The 18,692-nt window shown below is 39.0% G+C and overlaps 1 protein-coding gene across 3 annotated transcripts in view; it reads left to right on the top strand.

Annotated features, from left to right (window-relative positions):
• LOC126183522 (C2 domain-containing protein 5) overlaps window positions 1-17,087 on the top strand; it is a 224,131-nt gene extending 207,044 nt beyond the window's left edge. For all 3 annotated transcript variants that reach the window (XM_049925581.1, XM_049925579.1, XM_049925580.1), the window contains 5 exons: window positions 999-1,129; window positions 1,207-1,251; window positions 1,336-1,461; window positions 1,543-1,689; window positions 16,012-17,087. In XM_049925581.1, coding sequence (XP_049781538.1) covers window positions 999-1,129; window positions 1,207-1,251; window positions 1,336-1,461; window positions 1,543-1,689; window positions 16,012-16,074 — 512 coding nt within the window. In that variant the 3' untranslated portion in view covers window positions 16,075-17,087. The remainder of the gene's footprint in view (window positions 1-998; window positions 1,130-1,206; window positions 1,252-1,335; window positions 1,462-1,542; window positions 1,690-16,011) is intronic.
• The last annotated feature ends 1,605 nt before the right edge of the window (window positions 17,088-18,692 follow it).

Here is an 18,692-nt window from a genome sequence, read left to right as displayed (position 1 = left end):
CGGTCTGCACGTCCAGCACGAACGCTGGGCCAACTGAGGCGCCAGGTGGAAATGGCATGGCAAGCCGTTCCACAGGACTACATCCAGCATCTCTACGATCGTCTCCATGGGAGAATAGCAGCCTGCATTGCTGCGAAAGGTGGATATACACTGTACTAGTGCCGACATTGTGCATGCTCTGTTGCCTGTGTCTATGTGCCTGTGGTTCTGTCAGTGTGATCATGTGATGTATCTGACCCCAGGAATGTGTCAATAAAGTTTCCCCTTCCTAGGACAATGAATTCACGGTGTTCTTATTTCAATTTCCAGGAGTGTATGTACTTTATGATTTTTAGATGACTTTAATTTTGTACCAGTACAGGAAATTTGGTATGTAGATTTTAAGTGACATTAATTACAAATAGCATAATAATAATAATATTATTGTGGGTTTACAACAAAAGAGATTGGACCATTGCCTTTTTAACATCATGAGTGACGGGAAGAGGAATGAGGATCAATCACAGAGGAAAAAAAGTTTCGCCTGCTTTATGATTTTTAAAGTTAAACAAAGCCCAAAATTCTCACCCAAAAAAGGGGGAGCTTATTTTGTACATCACACAATGTAAAAAATATGCAGGAATGCTTCCAACATAAGATTTTTGTTTTTATTTTAAGTGGAAACTCTGAAATCTCTTTCGTTTATGGCGTGTTATTCGTCTCAGCTAGCTTTGGCCAGTCTTGATGGATAAGAGTAAGTTTTTAAGCTTTTAGCATTTTTCAAGTTAAAAAGATATGAAAGTATTGTTCAGATGTGAAGAGGTCTCAATAGTTTTTGTCACTTTGCTTCACTGCTTCTGGTTTCAATTAGTAACAATCAATACTGATTCTTTACTTTTTGTTTCTGGATGTTGATGTTCTATGTTTTCTCTTTCCTGTTCCAGCTCATTGTCACCCCCTTTTTCCTATCAGTTTATTTGCTTTTTAAAGAATTTTGATGAACATATGGTTTCTTGCAGATGAAGGGGATATGATATTCAATTTGGAAGAAGACCATGACATACATGTTGTTCCAGCACCAGCTGCGTTGACAAATAATCATCCATCTCGCAGTACTATCTCTAGTGCACCCTTCTACAAACTTTCAAACGTTAGTATGTACTTATATTCATAGTTATTCTCTTGGTTATTGAAAACTGAAGTTGAATGCCTACTTTATGTTTATAGGTCCAAAATACTGGAGATGATGATGATGACCCTAAAGATAAAATGGTATGAACTATAATGGCAACAGTTTTCACTTATTTTTTAGAAGTGTATTTTAGTAATGACATTATTGCATATTTTTTATCACAGGTACTAGGTAGAGAGCGATATGGAGTTGATATCACACCTTTATCTTACATCCCTGGTGCAAAGATTGAACGTTATCTTGGAAATTTGAATTTCTTTTTCATCAGGGAAAGTACAAGCATAAGAGAGGTACTTTGATGGAAAAAAAATGAAAAATAAATTTCAGAGTATATTTATCACTGTTTAATGTTATATTTTCTTTTTTCACAGGCTGGTGGTTTGAGTGGTTTTGTCCACAGTTTTGTGACAGAAGTTCTGGCTATTTTACGGGCACATGTAACAGCCCTTGGTGGCAATGCAATGGTTGCTTATTTCATGTCAGAATGTGTTCTGTACCACAATCCTCACAAGAATCAGGTGCATATACTTTATATTTACTTTAAAAATATAGCAAGCTCCCAGTTATCCAGGTTATCCAGGTTAATGTGGACCCAAGGCTCCATAGAGAACCAAAAAACATGGATATTTCAAAATACACGTTTTCACCAGAAGCTGGTATCTGCTGTATGTACAAACTATATTTCATGTCACATTACTTAGACTTCATTGGCTAGGGGAAAAAGCACTGTATTTTTGCATCGCTTGTCTCAGTGGAATTATATTCTAAATGAGAATATTTGTTTTAATTACAACAGACTGCTTCAGACTTTGTTTTCTTTGTTTTCCAAATATCGCCAAACAGTTCATGGACGATCCACAAGCTGGATAACCCACACACAGATTAATAGGAGCTTGTTAATTACCAAGCTCATCATGCACAACTTATAACCTATAGTAATTTTAAGGAAGAGTGGTTCTGGCACACAAGTACACAATAATGACAGTACTGCAGCAGAAGTTTCTCCAGAAATTACACAGATATCACTCAGACAGATGTAAGGTATTTCACATTCATAAATTCCAATGAAAACCATGATCCAGCTTTCCATCATCTGGTATAAATGGTTATTAGTAATTGTAACTTTTGTTCCAACAAGACTGCAGAATACAATTGATCCTGGTCTGCATGGGAGCTAGAGTTAGCATTGTCTCTGGGTGTGGAGACTCCATGAGGTAACAGCGGAATCCAATACAGCATCTGTCAGAACTTTAAATAATAGTTGATGAAAATGTTCCTGATTTGTAGAGGAAGGGAATGTTGGTTCCCCTCGTGAAGCCAATGAAGGACAGTGCATTGAGTGGATAATCAGCTGTTGTGTGACTCATATCCCAAATCCAGGAAACTATTTAGTCACTTCTGTTGTGTGTCCAGGAGGTATTGCTTCACACTCGAGCACTTTATGCAGCTGGAGTCAGCAAATAACAGTCTTTCCTATGCAGACATATTCATAGTCTTTTATGTTGAGAGGACCTACAAAACTACTTGGAGATGTAATATCTTTGTACACCTCCACAAGTGGAACTTCCATGGATGTCTGCTAACTTTTGTATAGCTCTACCTTTTCAGCTGTGTTTTTAAGTATCAGCTTAGTCCTACCTCAACTACAGATATATGATTTATTGCTGAATAAGGTTATCATCCCTTAAAATCATCTATGCTATTCACTGTGATGTGGTCAAACTGACAACATGAGAATATAAGATCAGCCTAATTCCCAGCCACTGTGTGAGCTGTCACTTGCCATCTATTATGTTAAGTGAATGGGCTAATATCAACCACACTGTCACCAGCATTTCATACCATTATAATGTTTTGAATATTCATGAACTGACAGAGCAATGAGACCATTTGGGATTTCCACATTGCAAGACCTGGTCCCAGTTGTTGTGCACTGCATTACTGTACTTAAATGGAAATGAGGCTGTTAACCACACTGGTTGATATGAAGGCCCAGAATTATTTGAGATTTGTCAGACTGCTGCAAGGATTTTACTTTGAACTACATTTTGCTTTATGTAATTTTATCCAAGCACCATACCTATGTTGTAGGTTATGCTGGTGGGTCTGAGCAAAGGAACTTTTTTGACTGTTGAGTGCTATTTGCTCAGTATATCCTCAAGATTTGCATACCTTATGATTTCACTGTAATTAGCACTAAATTATTCATGATCTTGAGGATACTGGACCAAACAAAATGTAACTGAGTTAGTAAATTTGTTATAAGTCAAATTCTCTGTACTCAGCAGATAAGTCCAAATGATTCAGGATTCCCTTCTCTCGCCACGTAGGTGAGGGAAGGAGCTATCATTCTTCTGATTACCAGAACATTTAGGCATTTAGGAAAACAAAACCTCAAATAAAGCAGCTTATGAAGCCAACTTGGAAAGTACTGTCATGCTGTGTGCCATCTCACTAGCACCAGTCACCTCGATGTTTAGGCTCAAGATCGTGTGTCATTGAGGTCAAGAGTTACTAGTGTTGAAGGAACAACAATCAGTGCTTAGTGAAACCAGAAATTGTGCCAATTAATATGCCATCTAATTTTGGAGTAATGAGATGCCTGTGGTACATGTTTTAATAAGATAGTTTTGTATGTTTTAAATTTAACACACACTCTAAAATAAAAACAAAAAAGACACCGCAAAGGAATTATCCAAATGGGATGGAACTTAATAGATGTGATGTTATGTGTACAGATAAACAAATGATTACAATTCCAGAAAATTGGATGATTTATTCAAGAGAAAGAGCTTCACAAATTGAGCGTATCAGTAACATGTTGGTTCACCTCTGGCCCTTATGCAAGCAGCTGTTCAGCTTGGCATTGTTTGACACAGATGTTGGATGTCCTACTGAGGGATATTGTGCCAAATTCTGTCCACCTAGTGCATTACATCATCAGAAATACAAGCTATACTCTGCTTATCATAAGAATGATTGGTCAGAAGCCATAGCATATGTACACTGCCGTTGTTAGGATCTTGGAAGTAAGTCCTACTTGTTGTTGTTGTGGTCTTCAGTCCTGAGACTGGTTTGATGCAGCTCTCCATGCTACTCTATCCTGTGCAAGCTTCTTCATCTCCCAGTATCTACTGCAACCTACATCCTTCTGAATCTGCTTAGTGTATTCATCTCTTGGTCTCCCTCTATGATTTTTACCCTCCACACTGCCCTCCAATGCTAAATTTGTGATCCCTTGATGCCTCAAAACATGTCCTACCAACCGATCCCTTCTTCTAGTCAAGTTGTGCCACAAACTTCTCTTCTCCCCAATCCTATTCAATACCTCCTCATTAGTTACGTGATCTACCCACCTTATCTTCAGCATTCTTCTGTAGCACCACATTTCGAAAGCTTCTATTCTCTTCTTGTCCAAACTAGTTATCGTCCATGTTTCACTTCCATACATGGCTACACTCCATACAAATACTTTCAGAAACGACTTCCTGACACTTAAATCTATACTCGATGTTAATAAATTTCTCTTCTTCAGCAACGCTTTCCTTGCCATTTCCAGTCTACATTTTATATCCTCTCTACTTCGACCATCATCGGTTATTTTACTCCCTAAATAGCAAAACTCCTTTACTACTTTAAGTGTCTCATTTCCTAATCTAATTCCCTCAGCATCACCCGACTTAATTTGACTACATTCCATTATCCTCGTTTTGCTTTTGTTGATGTTCATCTTATATCCTCCTTTCAAGACACTGTCCATTCCCTTCAACTGCTCTTCCAAGTCCTTTGCTGTCTCTGACAGAATTACAATGTCATCGGCGAACCTCAAAGTTTTTACTTCTTCTCCATGAATTTTAATACCTACTCTGAATTTTTCTTTTGTTTCCTTTACTGCTTGCTCAATATACAGATTGAATAATGTCGGGGAGAGGCTACAACCCTGTCTTACTCCTTTCCCAACCACTGCTTCCCTTTCATGCCCCTCGGCTCTTATAACTGCCATCTGGTTTCTGTACAAACAGTAAATAGCCTTTCGCTCCCTGTATTTTACCCCTGCCACCTTCAGAATTTGAAAGAGAGTATTCCAGTTAACACTGTCAAAAGCTTTCTCTAAGTCTACAAATGCTAGAAATGTAGGTTTGCCTTTTCTTAATCTTTCTTCCAAGATAAGTCGTAAGGTCAGTATTGCCTCACGTGTTCCAACATTTCTACGGAATCCAAACTGATCTTCCCCGAGGTCGGCTTCTACCAGTTTTTCCATTCGTCTGTAAAGAATTCGCGTTAGTATTTTGCAGCTGTGACTTATTAAACTGATAGTTCGGTAATTTTCACATCTGTCAACACCTGCTTTCTTTGGGATTGGAATTATTATATTCTTCGTGAAGTCTGAGGGTATTTCGCCTGTCTCATACATCGTTCTCACCAGATGGTAGAGTTTTGTCATGACTGGCTCTCCCGAGGCCATCAGTAGTTCAAATGGAATGTTGTCTACTCCCGGGGCCTTGTTTCGACTCAGGTCTTTCAGTGCTCTGTCAAACTCTTCACGCAGTATCTTATCTCCCATTTCGTCTTCATCTACATCCTCTTCCATTTCCATAATATTGTCCTCAAGTACATCGCCCTTGTATAAACCCTCTATATACTCCTTCCACCTTTCTGCCTTCCCTTCTTTGCTTAGAACTGGGTTGCCATCTGATCTCTTGATATTCATACAAGTGGTTCTCTTCTCTCCAAAGGTCTCTTTAATTTTCCTGTAGGCAGTATCTATCTTACCCCTAGTGAGACAAGCCTCTACATCCTTACATTTGTCCTCTAGCCATCCCTGCTTAGCCATTTTGCACTTCCTGTCGATATTATTTTTGAGAAGTTTGTATTAGCCCTCGTCTTTTTACCTACTTGATCCTCTGCTGCCTTCACTACTTCATCCCTCAGAGCTACCCATTCTTCTTCTACTGTATTTCTTTCCCCCATTCCTGTCAATTGTTCCCTTATGGTCTCCCTGAAACTCTCTACAACCTCTGGTTCTTTCAGTTTATCCAGGTCCCATCTCCTTAAATACCCACCTTTTTGCAGTTTCTTCAGTTTCAATCTGCAGTTCATAACCAATAGATTGTGGTCAGAATCCACATCTGCCCCAGGAAATGTCTTACAATTTAAAACCTGGTTCCTAAATCTCTGTCTTACCATTATATAATCTATCTGATACCTTTTAATATCTCCAGGATTCTTCCAGGTATATAACCTTCTTTTATGATTCCTACTTAAGTCCTACTTATGTAATAGATATCTTATTACTAAGTTCTGTTAAATAAGTTCTGTTAAATAAAACTTTACGATATTGTAACCATCAACGTTTTTCTTAATCACACTTCAGCTATGTAGTTTTTGTTTAAAAAATCATGTACAGTCACAGTCTCTGTACTGTTGTGCTTTGATTGTCACATTGTTATTATGCAGTATGAAAATGCCTGAGGCTGCTTCCTGCTCTGTAGTGAAACACATGTGTGGAACCCAGTTAAAAACTGCTGAGAAATTGGTTGTTCTTAATGTTTTTCATAAATTTACAGAAAAAATAGGCATTGAAGTTTTCCAGTGGGCTATATTCGGTACAGTTGAGATTTTATGAAAGATTGTTAATAAAGGTTGCTTAAAGTAAGAAAATGTAACAATTTAGTTTTTAAGGCAAAAATGAAAAACCAAATACTCTTGATTTGTTCTACGTCCATTGTTTTATACCACAGATGTAATCTCACACGAACTAGAGTGATAATTCTTGTGGAAACATGAAAAACAATCATTTTCACAGCATTAAGCACACCATAAAAATGCTGCATTTCTACATTTGGAACTGTACCATTACAATATGAACCCAACAGAACTGATATGGAGCCAAGCTAAGGGATTTGTCATAAGAAATAACAAGCGGCTTCAGTAATCAACAATAGTGTGAAATCCCAGCAGTATGCTTTTGCATCACACATAGCTCATGCGGAAGAATTATCCTGTTTTTAAGTTAGGAATTTTCATCTCTCTTGTTTGTAATTAGACTACTGCATTAGGTGAGAATGAGAGAATTCTACAATTTCTGTCTGGGCACCTACAAAGGGTGCAGTAGTGATGTAGTTTTGTCAAATATTATTTCATTCCCTTTAAAAATTAAATGTCATTCAAAGCTACTCATCTCTTTTTATGTCTGAACTGCAACTGCTGACATCATTTTAGGTTAGTTGCACCAACTGGCTGGCCAATGCTGTCCAGATTAAATGCGCGGGTAATGCTGTTGTCCCACATTATCACTCAGTATGTGTGCATGTAACACAGAATAAAACATATCCTTATGATCGCACTTGACTATACTGCCACTGCACTTGACACAAAATCCAATGAGATTCAAGCAAATGTGGAAGAACACATCAGGTTTATTCTTATGATGAATACAGCACAGTTGGAGGTCCCTGTCCATAAAGTTCCAAATCTTCTCAATTGAGGGGAGATCCTGTGACCTTGCTGGCAAAGGTATGATTTGACAAACATGAAGACAAGCAGTAGAAACTCTTGCCATGTGCAGGCAGGCATTATCTTACTGAAACGTAAGCCCAGGATGGCTTGCCATGAAGGGCAACAAAACGGGGCATAGAATATCATCGATGTACTGCTGAGCTGTAAGAGTGCTGCAGGTGGCAACCAAAGGGGTCCTGCTGTGAAAAGAAATGGCACCCCACATCATCACTCCTGGTTGTCGGACCATTTGGTGGTGCGACAGTGAGGTTGGTATCCCACCACTGTCTGGGGCATCTCCAGACACATCTTCAGCCTGGAAGCTCATTAACTGGAATGGAATTGTCTTTGATGATGAGTCCCTCTTTAAACTGAGCCCCAATGACCAGCAAAGATGTGTCCCGACTGTCAAGTGCCACACAGCCCGACAACCAGGAGTAATGGTCAGGGGTGTCATTTAATTTCACAACAGGATCCCTTTGGTTGTCATTCGCAGCACCCTTACAGCACAGCAGTACATCAGCAATATTCAATGTCCTGTTTTGTTGCCCATCATGGCAAGTGATGCTGGGCTTACATTTCAGCAAGATAACGTCGGTTCGCATATGGCAAGAGTTTCTACTGCTTGTCTATGTACCTGCCAAATCCTACCTTGATCAGCATGGTTGCTGAATCTCTGCCCAATCGAGAATATCTGTAGCATGATGGGCAGGGCCCTCCAATCCACATGAGGTTTTGACAGGCTAATGCACCAGTTGGACAGAAATTGGTATGATATCCGTCAGGAGGACACCCAACAACTCTTTCAATTGATGCAAAGTCAAATAACTGCAGGCATAAGAGCCAGAGGCATGGACCAGTGAGTTACTGACTTGCTCAATTTCTGAAGCTCTTTCTCTTGAATAAATCATCCAATTTTTCTGAAATTGATATAGGTAATTTGTTTGTCTGTTTTTGCATGGGTGTGTGGGAGATTGAGAGTGGGAGTATGGCAGTGTTATCTTATTACACTCAGGATTTTTGTCACTGAAAACACAGTTGTAGGTATTTTAATCATAGTCATCTCTTCATATTTTGGTAAGAGCATGATCATTCAACCATGCCAACTGGGTGCCAAAGGATAAGCTCCACACCCATCCTCTGCGCAGAGGTTTGTGAACCACTACTCATAGTTTCAAGCATACAATTTCTTATCTGTTCCAGAACTACCAGTACTCCATAAAGGTATATACCATAACCTGTTGTAGATTTTCATAAACCATCTGTAAGCAGAAAAGGAGGGCATTTTGCATAGGCTCACTGTATGTAGATACAGAGGCAGTTGGCGTGTTGGTACTTAAAAGACCAAGAATATTGCGTCTGTGAAGTTTTGAAATCAGGAGATAGGTACTGGCAGGTCTTAAATGGGTGGAGTGTTGTAGGTTGAGCTTGGATAGCTCATTCGGTGAGGGTCTGATTTCTTGTGATTTATGTTTTACTTGTGTTTTCCCTTGCACCAGTTGCTCATTAAACTGTTGTGTGAAAACTGAGTGTTTTATAACACTCAAAGAATTTGTAAATATATAGCCTTGATTAAAAAGCTCATTGCTATGTGGCTGCCACAGTGATTTTAAGTCCAAGCTGACTGCTACTGTGGCAGTAAATATGACTGTACTCAGAATACTAAATCTGGCAGTTTGTATGATTTGGTTGCATTATGCACTGTGAAAGTTCAATGAGTATATCTTCTCTTGCATTCAAGTATTTGCTGTATGAAGTAGTCCTGTTCTGGTAAAGAGCATACACTGGAAACTTCAAGTCCAACTTGTAAGGCTCCTTGTGGAATAACTTTTCCTATACTTTATTTTGTCTGCATGTTAAAAGTACATATATAAAGTACAAACAAACACAATTTATATCATTTTTCTAACATACCAATAGTAGCAGTTTCATCAGAACACTGCCTGTGACAGACTATTTGGCTGTCCGAACACCTCTGAACACTTTGTGCTCCAGAGTTCATGATCAAGTGAAGTGACACTGTGGTAAGGTACTGGAGTTGTATTCAGGATGGTGGCAGTTCAAATTCCCATCCAACAGTTCATCCAAATTTAGGTTTTCCATGAATTTCCTAAATTGATTAAGGTAAAAACCAGAATGGTTCCTTTGAATGAGTACAGTCTGCATTATTCCCCATCTTCCTCCACTCTGAGCTTGTACTCCATCTCTGATGACTGTATCATAAACATGACGTTAAAGCCTAATCTTCCTTCCGTACATAGTCCAACTGTGATGCATGTTGTAGGCTGACAGAAACCAGCCACAGACAGAAGGTTGCTTCATACTGCAGTGACCGCATGTGATTTATAGTTACAGCTGCTGCACTCACTTCAACAAATGTATACAATAGTTGCCTACAAATGTCATGTATATTTCCATAGTAAATAAAGTGAATACCCTGCAGGAGAAGTTTGATGGGAATGCAGACACTGTCATTTGAGTTTGACTTTCTTGATTGACGTCATGAAGAACTTAAGGTGTTAGAAAATGGTATAATAGGTATTCAGCTAGATTATAGACAGAGCTGACTATCTTTTAAACTTTAAAATATGTAATGAGGAAGGGTGCATAAATTTAGCATTTGCTCACACCTGTGTGAGAAAACTTTATCATAGTTCTGGCAAAGTTAGTCATGTGAGAATGGCTTATGCAGCATGTGGCATAAGGAACATCAAAGTATATGATCTAACATCATGATTAAAATTTACCTGAACATACAAATAAATTACACTGTCACCACAATTAGCTTATGGTGAAAGAGTACATTAATGAAAGGAAAAGTAATTACAAAACTCATTGTGTCATACATAAATAGTATTTCATGATTACCTCAAAAGCTTCAAAATGTAGTAGTAGTAGTGGTAGTAGTAGTAGTAGTAGTAGTAGTAGTAGTGGTAGTAGTAGTAACTGGCGTGAAAAGAAATTCAGGTTCATAAATTACATTTTCCACAAATTTTGAAAAGCTGAATTTTATGGTCAATATTATATGATTTTGGTATGTATTTTGGTCCACAGAGCCTGAAAATGAAATTTATTGGTTTGCTCTCATTTTTGAAACAATATATATTGTATGTATTAGTAGCAACTCGGAGAATAATATAGACATTGGGTTGTTCACAGGCACATAAACCAGACTGAAAACTTTTGCTCACTTACACACACAAACACTTGTACAGCTACAATATGCTGGATGAATATACTGTGCTGGGACTGCAGCATTGGATGGTGTGACCACCGACCAACTGTCCACCTGAATGAATGGTCACCACCAAACTGTGACCAAGAACAGAGCTGGCCATCCACTGGCAGAACTTGCTGCTGAGAACAAGACACTTGATTTCAGTGTGTGCTACTCAACCTGCCCCTACAACAGCTTCTGTAAACTACATAGGCAGGGGTTGTTCTTGTGACACATCCTTCATTCCCATAATCCTCCTAGCCTCAATGTGTGCTAACCCTCTGCTCCACACTCACCTCCACTCTGTCCCAGGATGCTAACTTCACTCATCCAGTACCCATTCCCTCTTACCTGCAATCTCTCCTTCTTTTGCTCTGTCACACCCTCCCAGTTCACTCCTCCACATCAGTGTCATCAAGTGCTTTATGAACTTGCAGGTGGGTGTCAGTACTGGTACCTGCGTCACATTTCTATCCCATGCATCTGCAGTCTCTCTCTCCCATATTCGTATCTTGTATGCCTGCTGCCTCCTTCCCATCTGTTATGGCCATCAGCTCTCTCTGAGCGCCTGCATCCTTTCTTCCCTACCCACTCCACCTGACACAACCCCTCACCCCAATCACGCTGCAGAACTGCAATACTGGCCAAGTATATTCAGTTGGCACATTAGCCATACAGAGGTGTGATTTGTCTGAAAGCTAGCATTTATGTGCCTGTTGATGACTCGTGTGTACTATTTGGTGAACTGTCATCTTCACTCCTAAATTATTTATGTTCTGCCAGAAGAACACTCTATTATTATATTTATTGTGTGTATCTTACAACAAAAGGGGAAATATAAATACCTTAAAAGCATCTCTTACTGACCTACCACTGATACTGTGTTGCAGAAGTGTTCAGTTGCACCATCCAGAAATAATCACTTAATATAGCATTACTCTGTTTCCCCATTGTACCTGTACTCCACCAGAGAAGTGTCCTGGTGAATGCTCTCACCGTGTTAATTGATTGCAGCTGGAGAATTTGGTATTGCACGCAGGTCATCTACGAGTTCTTGAAATTGTCTGTTTTGCAGTTTCCCGAAAAACTATAAAACTATAAAACCAGAGTTTCTGCTATCCTGTGTCATTTCTTGCATTCAGGAATTCTATGCAAAATCTCGTAAGAGGCTAAAAGGGCCTCAGAAGTCGTATTTGTTATTTTAGCGAAGTTCTTCTTGGTAGAAAGTTAAACAATTTTGTGACAAAAAATTCTTTTGTTTTTCCTCTTAATTCAGGTTGTTTAATTGCAAGATGTTACAAATTACATACTGCAGGCAGTCTTCATCATTGATTGTAGTTTTTGTGAATCCTATCAATTAATAGGATTGAAACTTGGTCTCAACATCGTAACTGTAGACCCAAGTCTCATTGCCAGTTATGGTTCTCTTACAGAACATCTCGTTCTCATTTGCGTGATCAAAAACTCTTCACAGATTGCGAGGCGAAGGTCTTCCTGGTCCTGACTCATGAGCTCTGGGATGAACTTGGCAGCATCGGATTACACCAGTGAAAAATACAAATGAGTTGCACACTTGTCCTGTTTGATTTATGACAAAAGCTTACTTTCACAAAACTTCAAATGTGTGCAAAACGGCCTTGTCCAAAATGTCAAAAAACAGTGTGATACTATGCGCTGTTGTCCTCAGATGGACCTGTATCTATGTCTGGTCTTGTGTCATACATAACTAAAATATCAGGAATATCACCAAAATGTGGAGATATTATGGATAATAGGCTAAAACACCAGTGCCACAGAGTAATAAATGAAACTGAGTATTCACAAGGAAACATTGAATGTATGACTATTGAAGCAGAAATGTCATGCTAGTAATATAATAATGTGCAGTTGTGCACTTTCACACATTTGTCACCTCCCAATCTACCATAGATGATGCATACTAACAAGCTTGTTCATTGCTTCTGTGATTTATCCTGTCTTGTTTGATACTGAGATTATTAACAAAATTCAGATTCTTGTTGCTGACAGTTGCTTCGAATCTGTTCAGAGACTTTCTCTTGTTTGGTTAGTGGTGTAAGTTGGTATTCATGAAGCAGATGACTGTGGTTACTCTTGTGAGGTTGCTAGGAGGCATATTACTTGGAGGGTTATGATTTGTTACGTACTCATGACAGTTAGCAGTCCAATTAAAGTAGTACTGGCTGGAAGTGATAAGACAACAGCTTTTGCAGCAAAATTGGAACTGGTTATGAAACCAGTTACTTCATCTGAAAGTGAGCACTCTACTATGTGGACAGGACATTGCTGCAATAAAACTCTCTCATTGCCGTATCATATTAGCTAAGTTAGATAGCTTGCAACATGAAAGAAGAGAATAGGGGAAGCATATTCATCAAATGACCTTCGTGGAATCAAAAACTTTACTTTTCCAGTCTCATGTGATATTTTAAGCAGTAATTATTCAGAATATTTCATTGAGCGGAGAAGAAAAATTCAAGCACATTTAGTAGTATCAGTCAGTCCCACACCCACAAATCACTGTCATGACAGCGGAGTTGCTAAACATTGCCTGCGCCATTGCAAAGTCTTCATTATGTTAGTGGAAAGAAGAATGTGTTTTGAATTGTGCATGATTGGATTTGGAAATCCAACCTAGTGTGAGACAATGTGACATATTTAATGTTGTTCCTAATCCAGGGGAATTACTTTATTCAGCATTTACAAATATGCCTCATCTGTCAGTCTTGCCAGCAGAAGGATTTCCAACTTACAATCAAGGTCACAAATATTAGCATTACTGTCATGAGAGATCCTATACACAACCACATTAGCCAGGGAATGGCAGTACATTATGCAAGTGGAGTTGCCACAGCTAGCATGGCCCGAACTTTTTGTTGCCACCAAAGATCATGGAGAAGAACAATTATAATATTACCAAATGAGATACATTTTTATGAATTTTAAGAATTTGATCAGGTCTTTGGGCTTCACTTTAGACTGTACAGAAACATGGATCCTGCTCCTAAGGGACCAAAATTCAAAAGGATTAAGGACATTGAACACTTTTAAACTGCCATATGCATAGGTCATGAGAAACAACCAAAACCTATCTACTTAAGTCGTACAAGGCTTTTTTGCAGTCTCGGCTTAACAATAAGTGTGTGGCTTATTGGTTGCCAGTCTTCATACATTATAGCAATAGACATTCACCATGAAAGGATTAGACTGTCAACAGCGGCATTTAAGTCAGTCCTACATCTGGCCCTTGTGATGGAAGTAGAGAGCTATCACTTGCCATTTGGTGTCAGCTCCTCACGATGCATCATGCATACAGTTACTGGGATCTCATACCGTTGAACATGCAATGGAGTGCACCCTCATAAATTGACTCTATGCAAAAAGGCCCTTTGGGAACTGCACAAAGAAGAAACTGATAGCACTTAGTGCTGGCGAAATTTCTGTTTTAAACCATTGATGAAGTCACCACACCCATGGTTACTGAAAATTCTCAGAGTTGCTTGAAGATTATTATGAGAATAATTGTTCCTGAGGCTACATTTTTAAACCTCTGCTACACAGGGCCACTGTAAGGCCCAACTGATGCAAACAGCCTCTTGGAATGGCAAGCTGAGTGTAGTGCAGAATTTGTACAGAGGTTGTATCATAATTAGTAGTGAAAACAACCCATTTCCATGCTCACCAGATTTAGATTTATTTTTAAAGGTGTTACTAAGTGACCAAGGAAATGCAACTAATGTATGAGGGAGGCAGGAGCACCAAACAATATGTCACTTCTGTGGAAAAATATTCTTGAATCAGCCCTGGTGCTACAACCATATACAGATAGAGCTAAACAGGTGATGCCATAATCTATTCTGTGGTATTACCTGAAACTGTCCACATGATTTACATACGAATTGAATTTACAGTGTATACTCAGAGGTCTATTCAATCTTGAGGGCATTCAAGCTGATGAGATGCATCCAAATTGTGAAATTACTGATCAGGAATTCGAAATAAGCTGCAGATGAAGCAGTCAAAGATTTCTGAATGGGACATATTGTGGCACAATATGCCAACTGCTCACATGCAATAACTTTGCTATTGAAGCACAGGATCATGTGTTTGTGGGAAGAAGAATGGCTCAAAGTTAGTGACAACAAGCTGTGGTCTGTTATGCCAACAATATAGCCATATGTTTCTCCATCTGGCCTCTGAGGTAAGAGTAAGTTTTAAAGTCATCTCCAGATGGGCCACTGTACTATGATGCAAGACTTCTTCCTCTAGTGAGACTCCCTGTGAGTTTATGATGGTTGTGGCATAAAACTTTTAGTGTGTCACATTTTTAAATGAATTTGTTTTGAATCAACGAGAGCTATCCACAATGAATTTTCACTTTGCAGCAGAGTGTATACTGATGTGAAACTTCCTGGCAGATTAAAACTGAGTGCTGGACTGAGACTCAAACCTGGGACGTTTGCCTTTTATGTGGAAGTGCTCTACTGACTGAGTTACCCCAACATGACTCACGACCTGCCCTCACTGTATTACTTCTGAGAAGTTCTCCTGCATACACTGCTGGACTAGCACTCGTGAAAGTATTTTGGAGATTAAGAGATGAGGTACTAGCAGAAGTAAAGCTGTGAGGTTGGGTTGTGAGTCATGCTAAAATAGCTCAGTTAGTTGAGCACTTGTCTGCAAAAGCAAAGGTCCCAGTTTTGAGTCCCATTCCAGCACACAGTTTTAATCTGACAAGTATTTCCATTTACCTACAGTATAGTAACCTACCATTTTCAGACTCTTTGGCGCACGCACACACACACGTGTGTGTGTGTGTGTGTGTGTGTGAGAGAGAGAGAGAGAGAGAGAGAGAGAGAGATAGTTGCAAACTGGTTTTTAAGAAGGTTTTATGCTTGCATTTTCAGTATTCACAGTTTTTAACCACATTGATTATCATCATGATGCATTTACCTACAGATCACATTCTTTCTTTAAGTTTGTTACAGTGATTTATGTTTCAGGTTTACTGTGAAACTGTACTTTGTTGAGTCTGTCTAAACTTCAGTCTGATATACATATTGTGCTGTAGACAAAAGATACTAAAATGGATGAATTTATTTTGCAGGGGCAGTGCCTTATTAATGTTGGTGGAGATGTCGTGTGTGCCACTTACTATACAGAAGAATGATTGTATAATATTGTATATTTCAAATAATCAAAGATGTTGCATTAAATTTTCTACATGACTGTAACATAAATATTTATTGTTGTGCAGTTGGAAAAGTTTGGAAATACTTGGCCAGATGTGGCTTAAGCTCAGCTCAGCTCAGGTTGTGAACATCAGATTTTGATATTCAAACAAATAATTAACATTTTCTGTGCTATTGTAATTACAATAGCAAATGTTGTGTGTAACTTCTGTTGGTACTTTGTACTTTATAAGCAACTGAAGATCGTACTTAAATAGCAACTGAAGATCGTACTTAAATAGCAACTGAAGATCGTACTTAAATAGCAACTGAAGATCGTACTTAAATAGCAACTGAAGATCGTACTTAAATAGTAACTGAAGATCGTACTTAAATTCAACATTAATTATAATACTCACAGTTTGAAGTACAAGTCATATAAAAAGTTGCTACAGAAATGGTAACAAGGAAACATATTGGAAGCTTCTGACTGGTACCATTGAACACGTAGTCTGCTTTTGTAACAGTTTCAAAAACATTTTTGCTGTGGTATGGAGCCAAGCAGTTCCCAATTTTTAGCATTAAAGCTGAACTAAACATGGATGATCTAAAAGATTTCATATATGCTTCATATTTTTAATGAAGAACAGCATAAAGAGTTTGGCAGCTATTTGTTTATTTTCAGAGTGGTCAGTTTTGCTCATATCATTGTTGATGCTATAGATATATTTGTGAAAGCTGTATTATTTTAGATTAATTTTAACTGCAGTTTCTTTTTATATATGATTAAAAGATTTTTTAATGTGTGTGCCTTAGGTGATGTATACATGTGTGTTTTAAACTGTTGTGCACATGTCAGAATTTTCTTTAAAGGCAGTAATGTGTAACATGCAGCTGTTGTATTATCATGTGGAATGGATATTTATATGCGATATTATCACTGATGTGAATCATTGTTAGTGAATGTTATTTTTGCTGTAAATAAAAACAGTGAAGAACATGAAATAAAAGAAAATAATTGTTTGAATCATATGTCAGTAATCTACATCTACATCTACATCCATACTCCGCAAGCCACCTGACGGTGTGTGGCGGAGGGTACCTTGAGTACCTCTATCGGTTCTCCCTTCTATTCCAGTCTCGTATTGTTTGTGGAAAGAAGGATTGTCGTTATGCCTCTGTGTGGGCTCTAATCTCTCTGATGTTATCCTCATGGTCTCTTCGCGAGATATACGTAGGAGGGAGCAATATACTGCTTGACTCTTCGGTGAAGGTATGTTCTTGAAACTTTGTCAAAAGCCCGTACCGAGCTACTGAGCATCTCTCCTGCAGAGTCTTCCACTGGAGTTTATCTATCATCTCCGTAATGCTTTCACGATTACTAAATGATCCTGTAACGAAGCGCGCTGCTCTCCGTTGGATCTTCTCTATATCTTCTATCAACCCTATCTGGTACGGATCCCACACTGCTGAGCAGTATTCAAGCAGTGGGCGAACAAGCATACTGTAACCTACTTCCTTTGTTTTCGGATTGCATTTCCTTAGGATTCTTCCAATGAATCTCAGTCTGGCATCTGCTTTACCGACGATCAACATTATATGATCATTCCATTTTAAATCACTCCTAATGCGTACTCCCAGATAATTTATGGTATTAACTGCTTCCAGTTGCTGACCTGCTATTTTGTAGCTAAATGATAAAGGATCTATCTTTCTGTGCATTCGCAGCACATTACTCTTGTCTACATTGAGATTCAATTGCCATTCCCTGCACCATGCGTCAATTCGCTGCATTTCAGTACAATTTTCCATTGTTATAACCTCTCGATACACCACAGCGTCATCTGCAAAAAGCCTCAGTGAACTTCCGATGTCATCCACCAGGTCATTTATGTATATTGTGAATAGCAACGGTCCTATGACACACCCCTGCGGCACATCTGAAATCACTCTTACTTCGGAAGACTTCTCTCCATTGAGAATGACATGCTGCATCCTGTTATCTAGGAACTCCTCAATCCAATCACACAATTGGTCTGATAGTCCACATGCTCTTACTTTGTTCATTAAACGACTGTGGGGAACTGTATCGAACGCCTTGCGGAAGTCAAGAAACACGGCATCTACCTGTGAACCCGTGTCTATGGCCCTCTGAGTCTCGTGGACGAATAGCGCGAGCTGGGTTTCACATGACCGTCTTTTTCGAAACCCATGCTGATTCCTACAGAGTAGATTTCTAGTCTCCAGAAAAGTCATTATACTCGAACACAATACGTGTTCCAAAATTCTACAAGTGATCGACGTTAGAGATATAGGTCTATAGTTCTGCACATTTGTTCGACGTCCCTTCTTGAAAACGGGGATGACCTGTGCCCTTTTCCAATCCTTTGGAACGCTACGCTCTTCTAGAGACCTACGGTACACCGCTGCAAAAGGGGGGCAAGTTCCTTCGTGTACTCTGTGTAAAATTGAACTGGTATCCCATCAGGTCCAGAGGCCTTTCCTCTTTTGAGCGATTTTAATTGTTTCTCTATCCCTCTGTCGTCTATTTCGATATCTACCATTTTGTCATCTGTGCGACAATCTAGAGAAGGAACTACAGTGCAATCTTCCTCTG

This window comes from Schistocerca cancellata, chromosome 4 (genome assembly GCF_023864275.1).
Source record: "Schistocerca cancellata isolate TAMUIC-IGC-003103 chromosome 4, iqSchCanc2.1, whole genome shotgun sequence".
NCBI lineage: Eukaryota > Metazoa > Arthropoda > Insecta > Orthoptera > Acrididae > Schistocerca > Schistocerca cancellata.
This window is presented reverse-complemented; position numbering and strand designations above follow the sequence as displayed.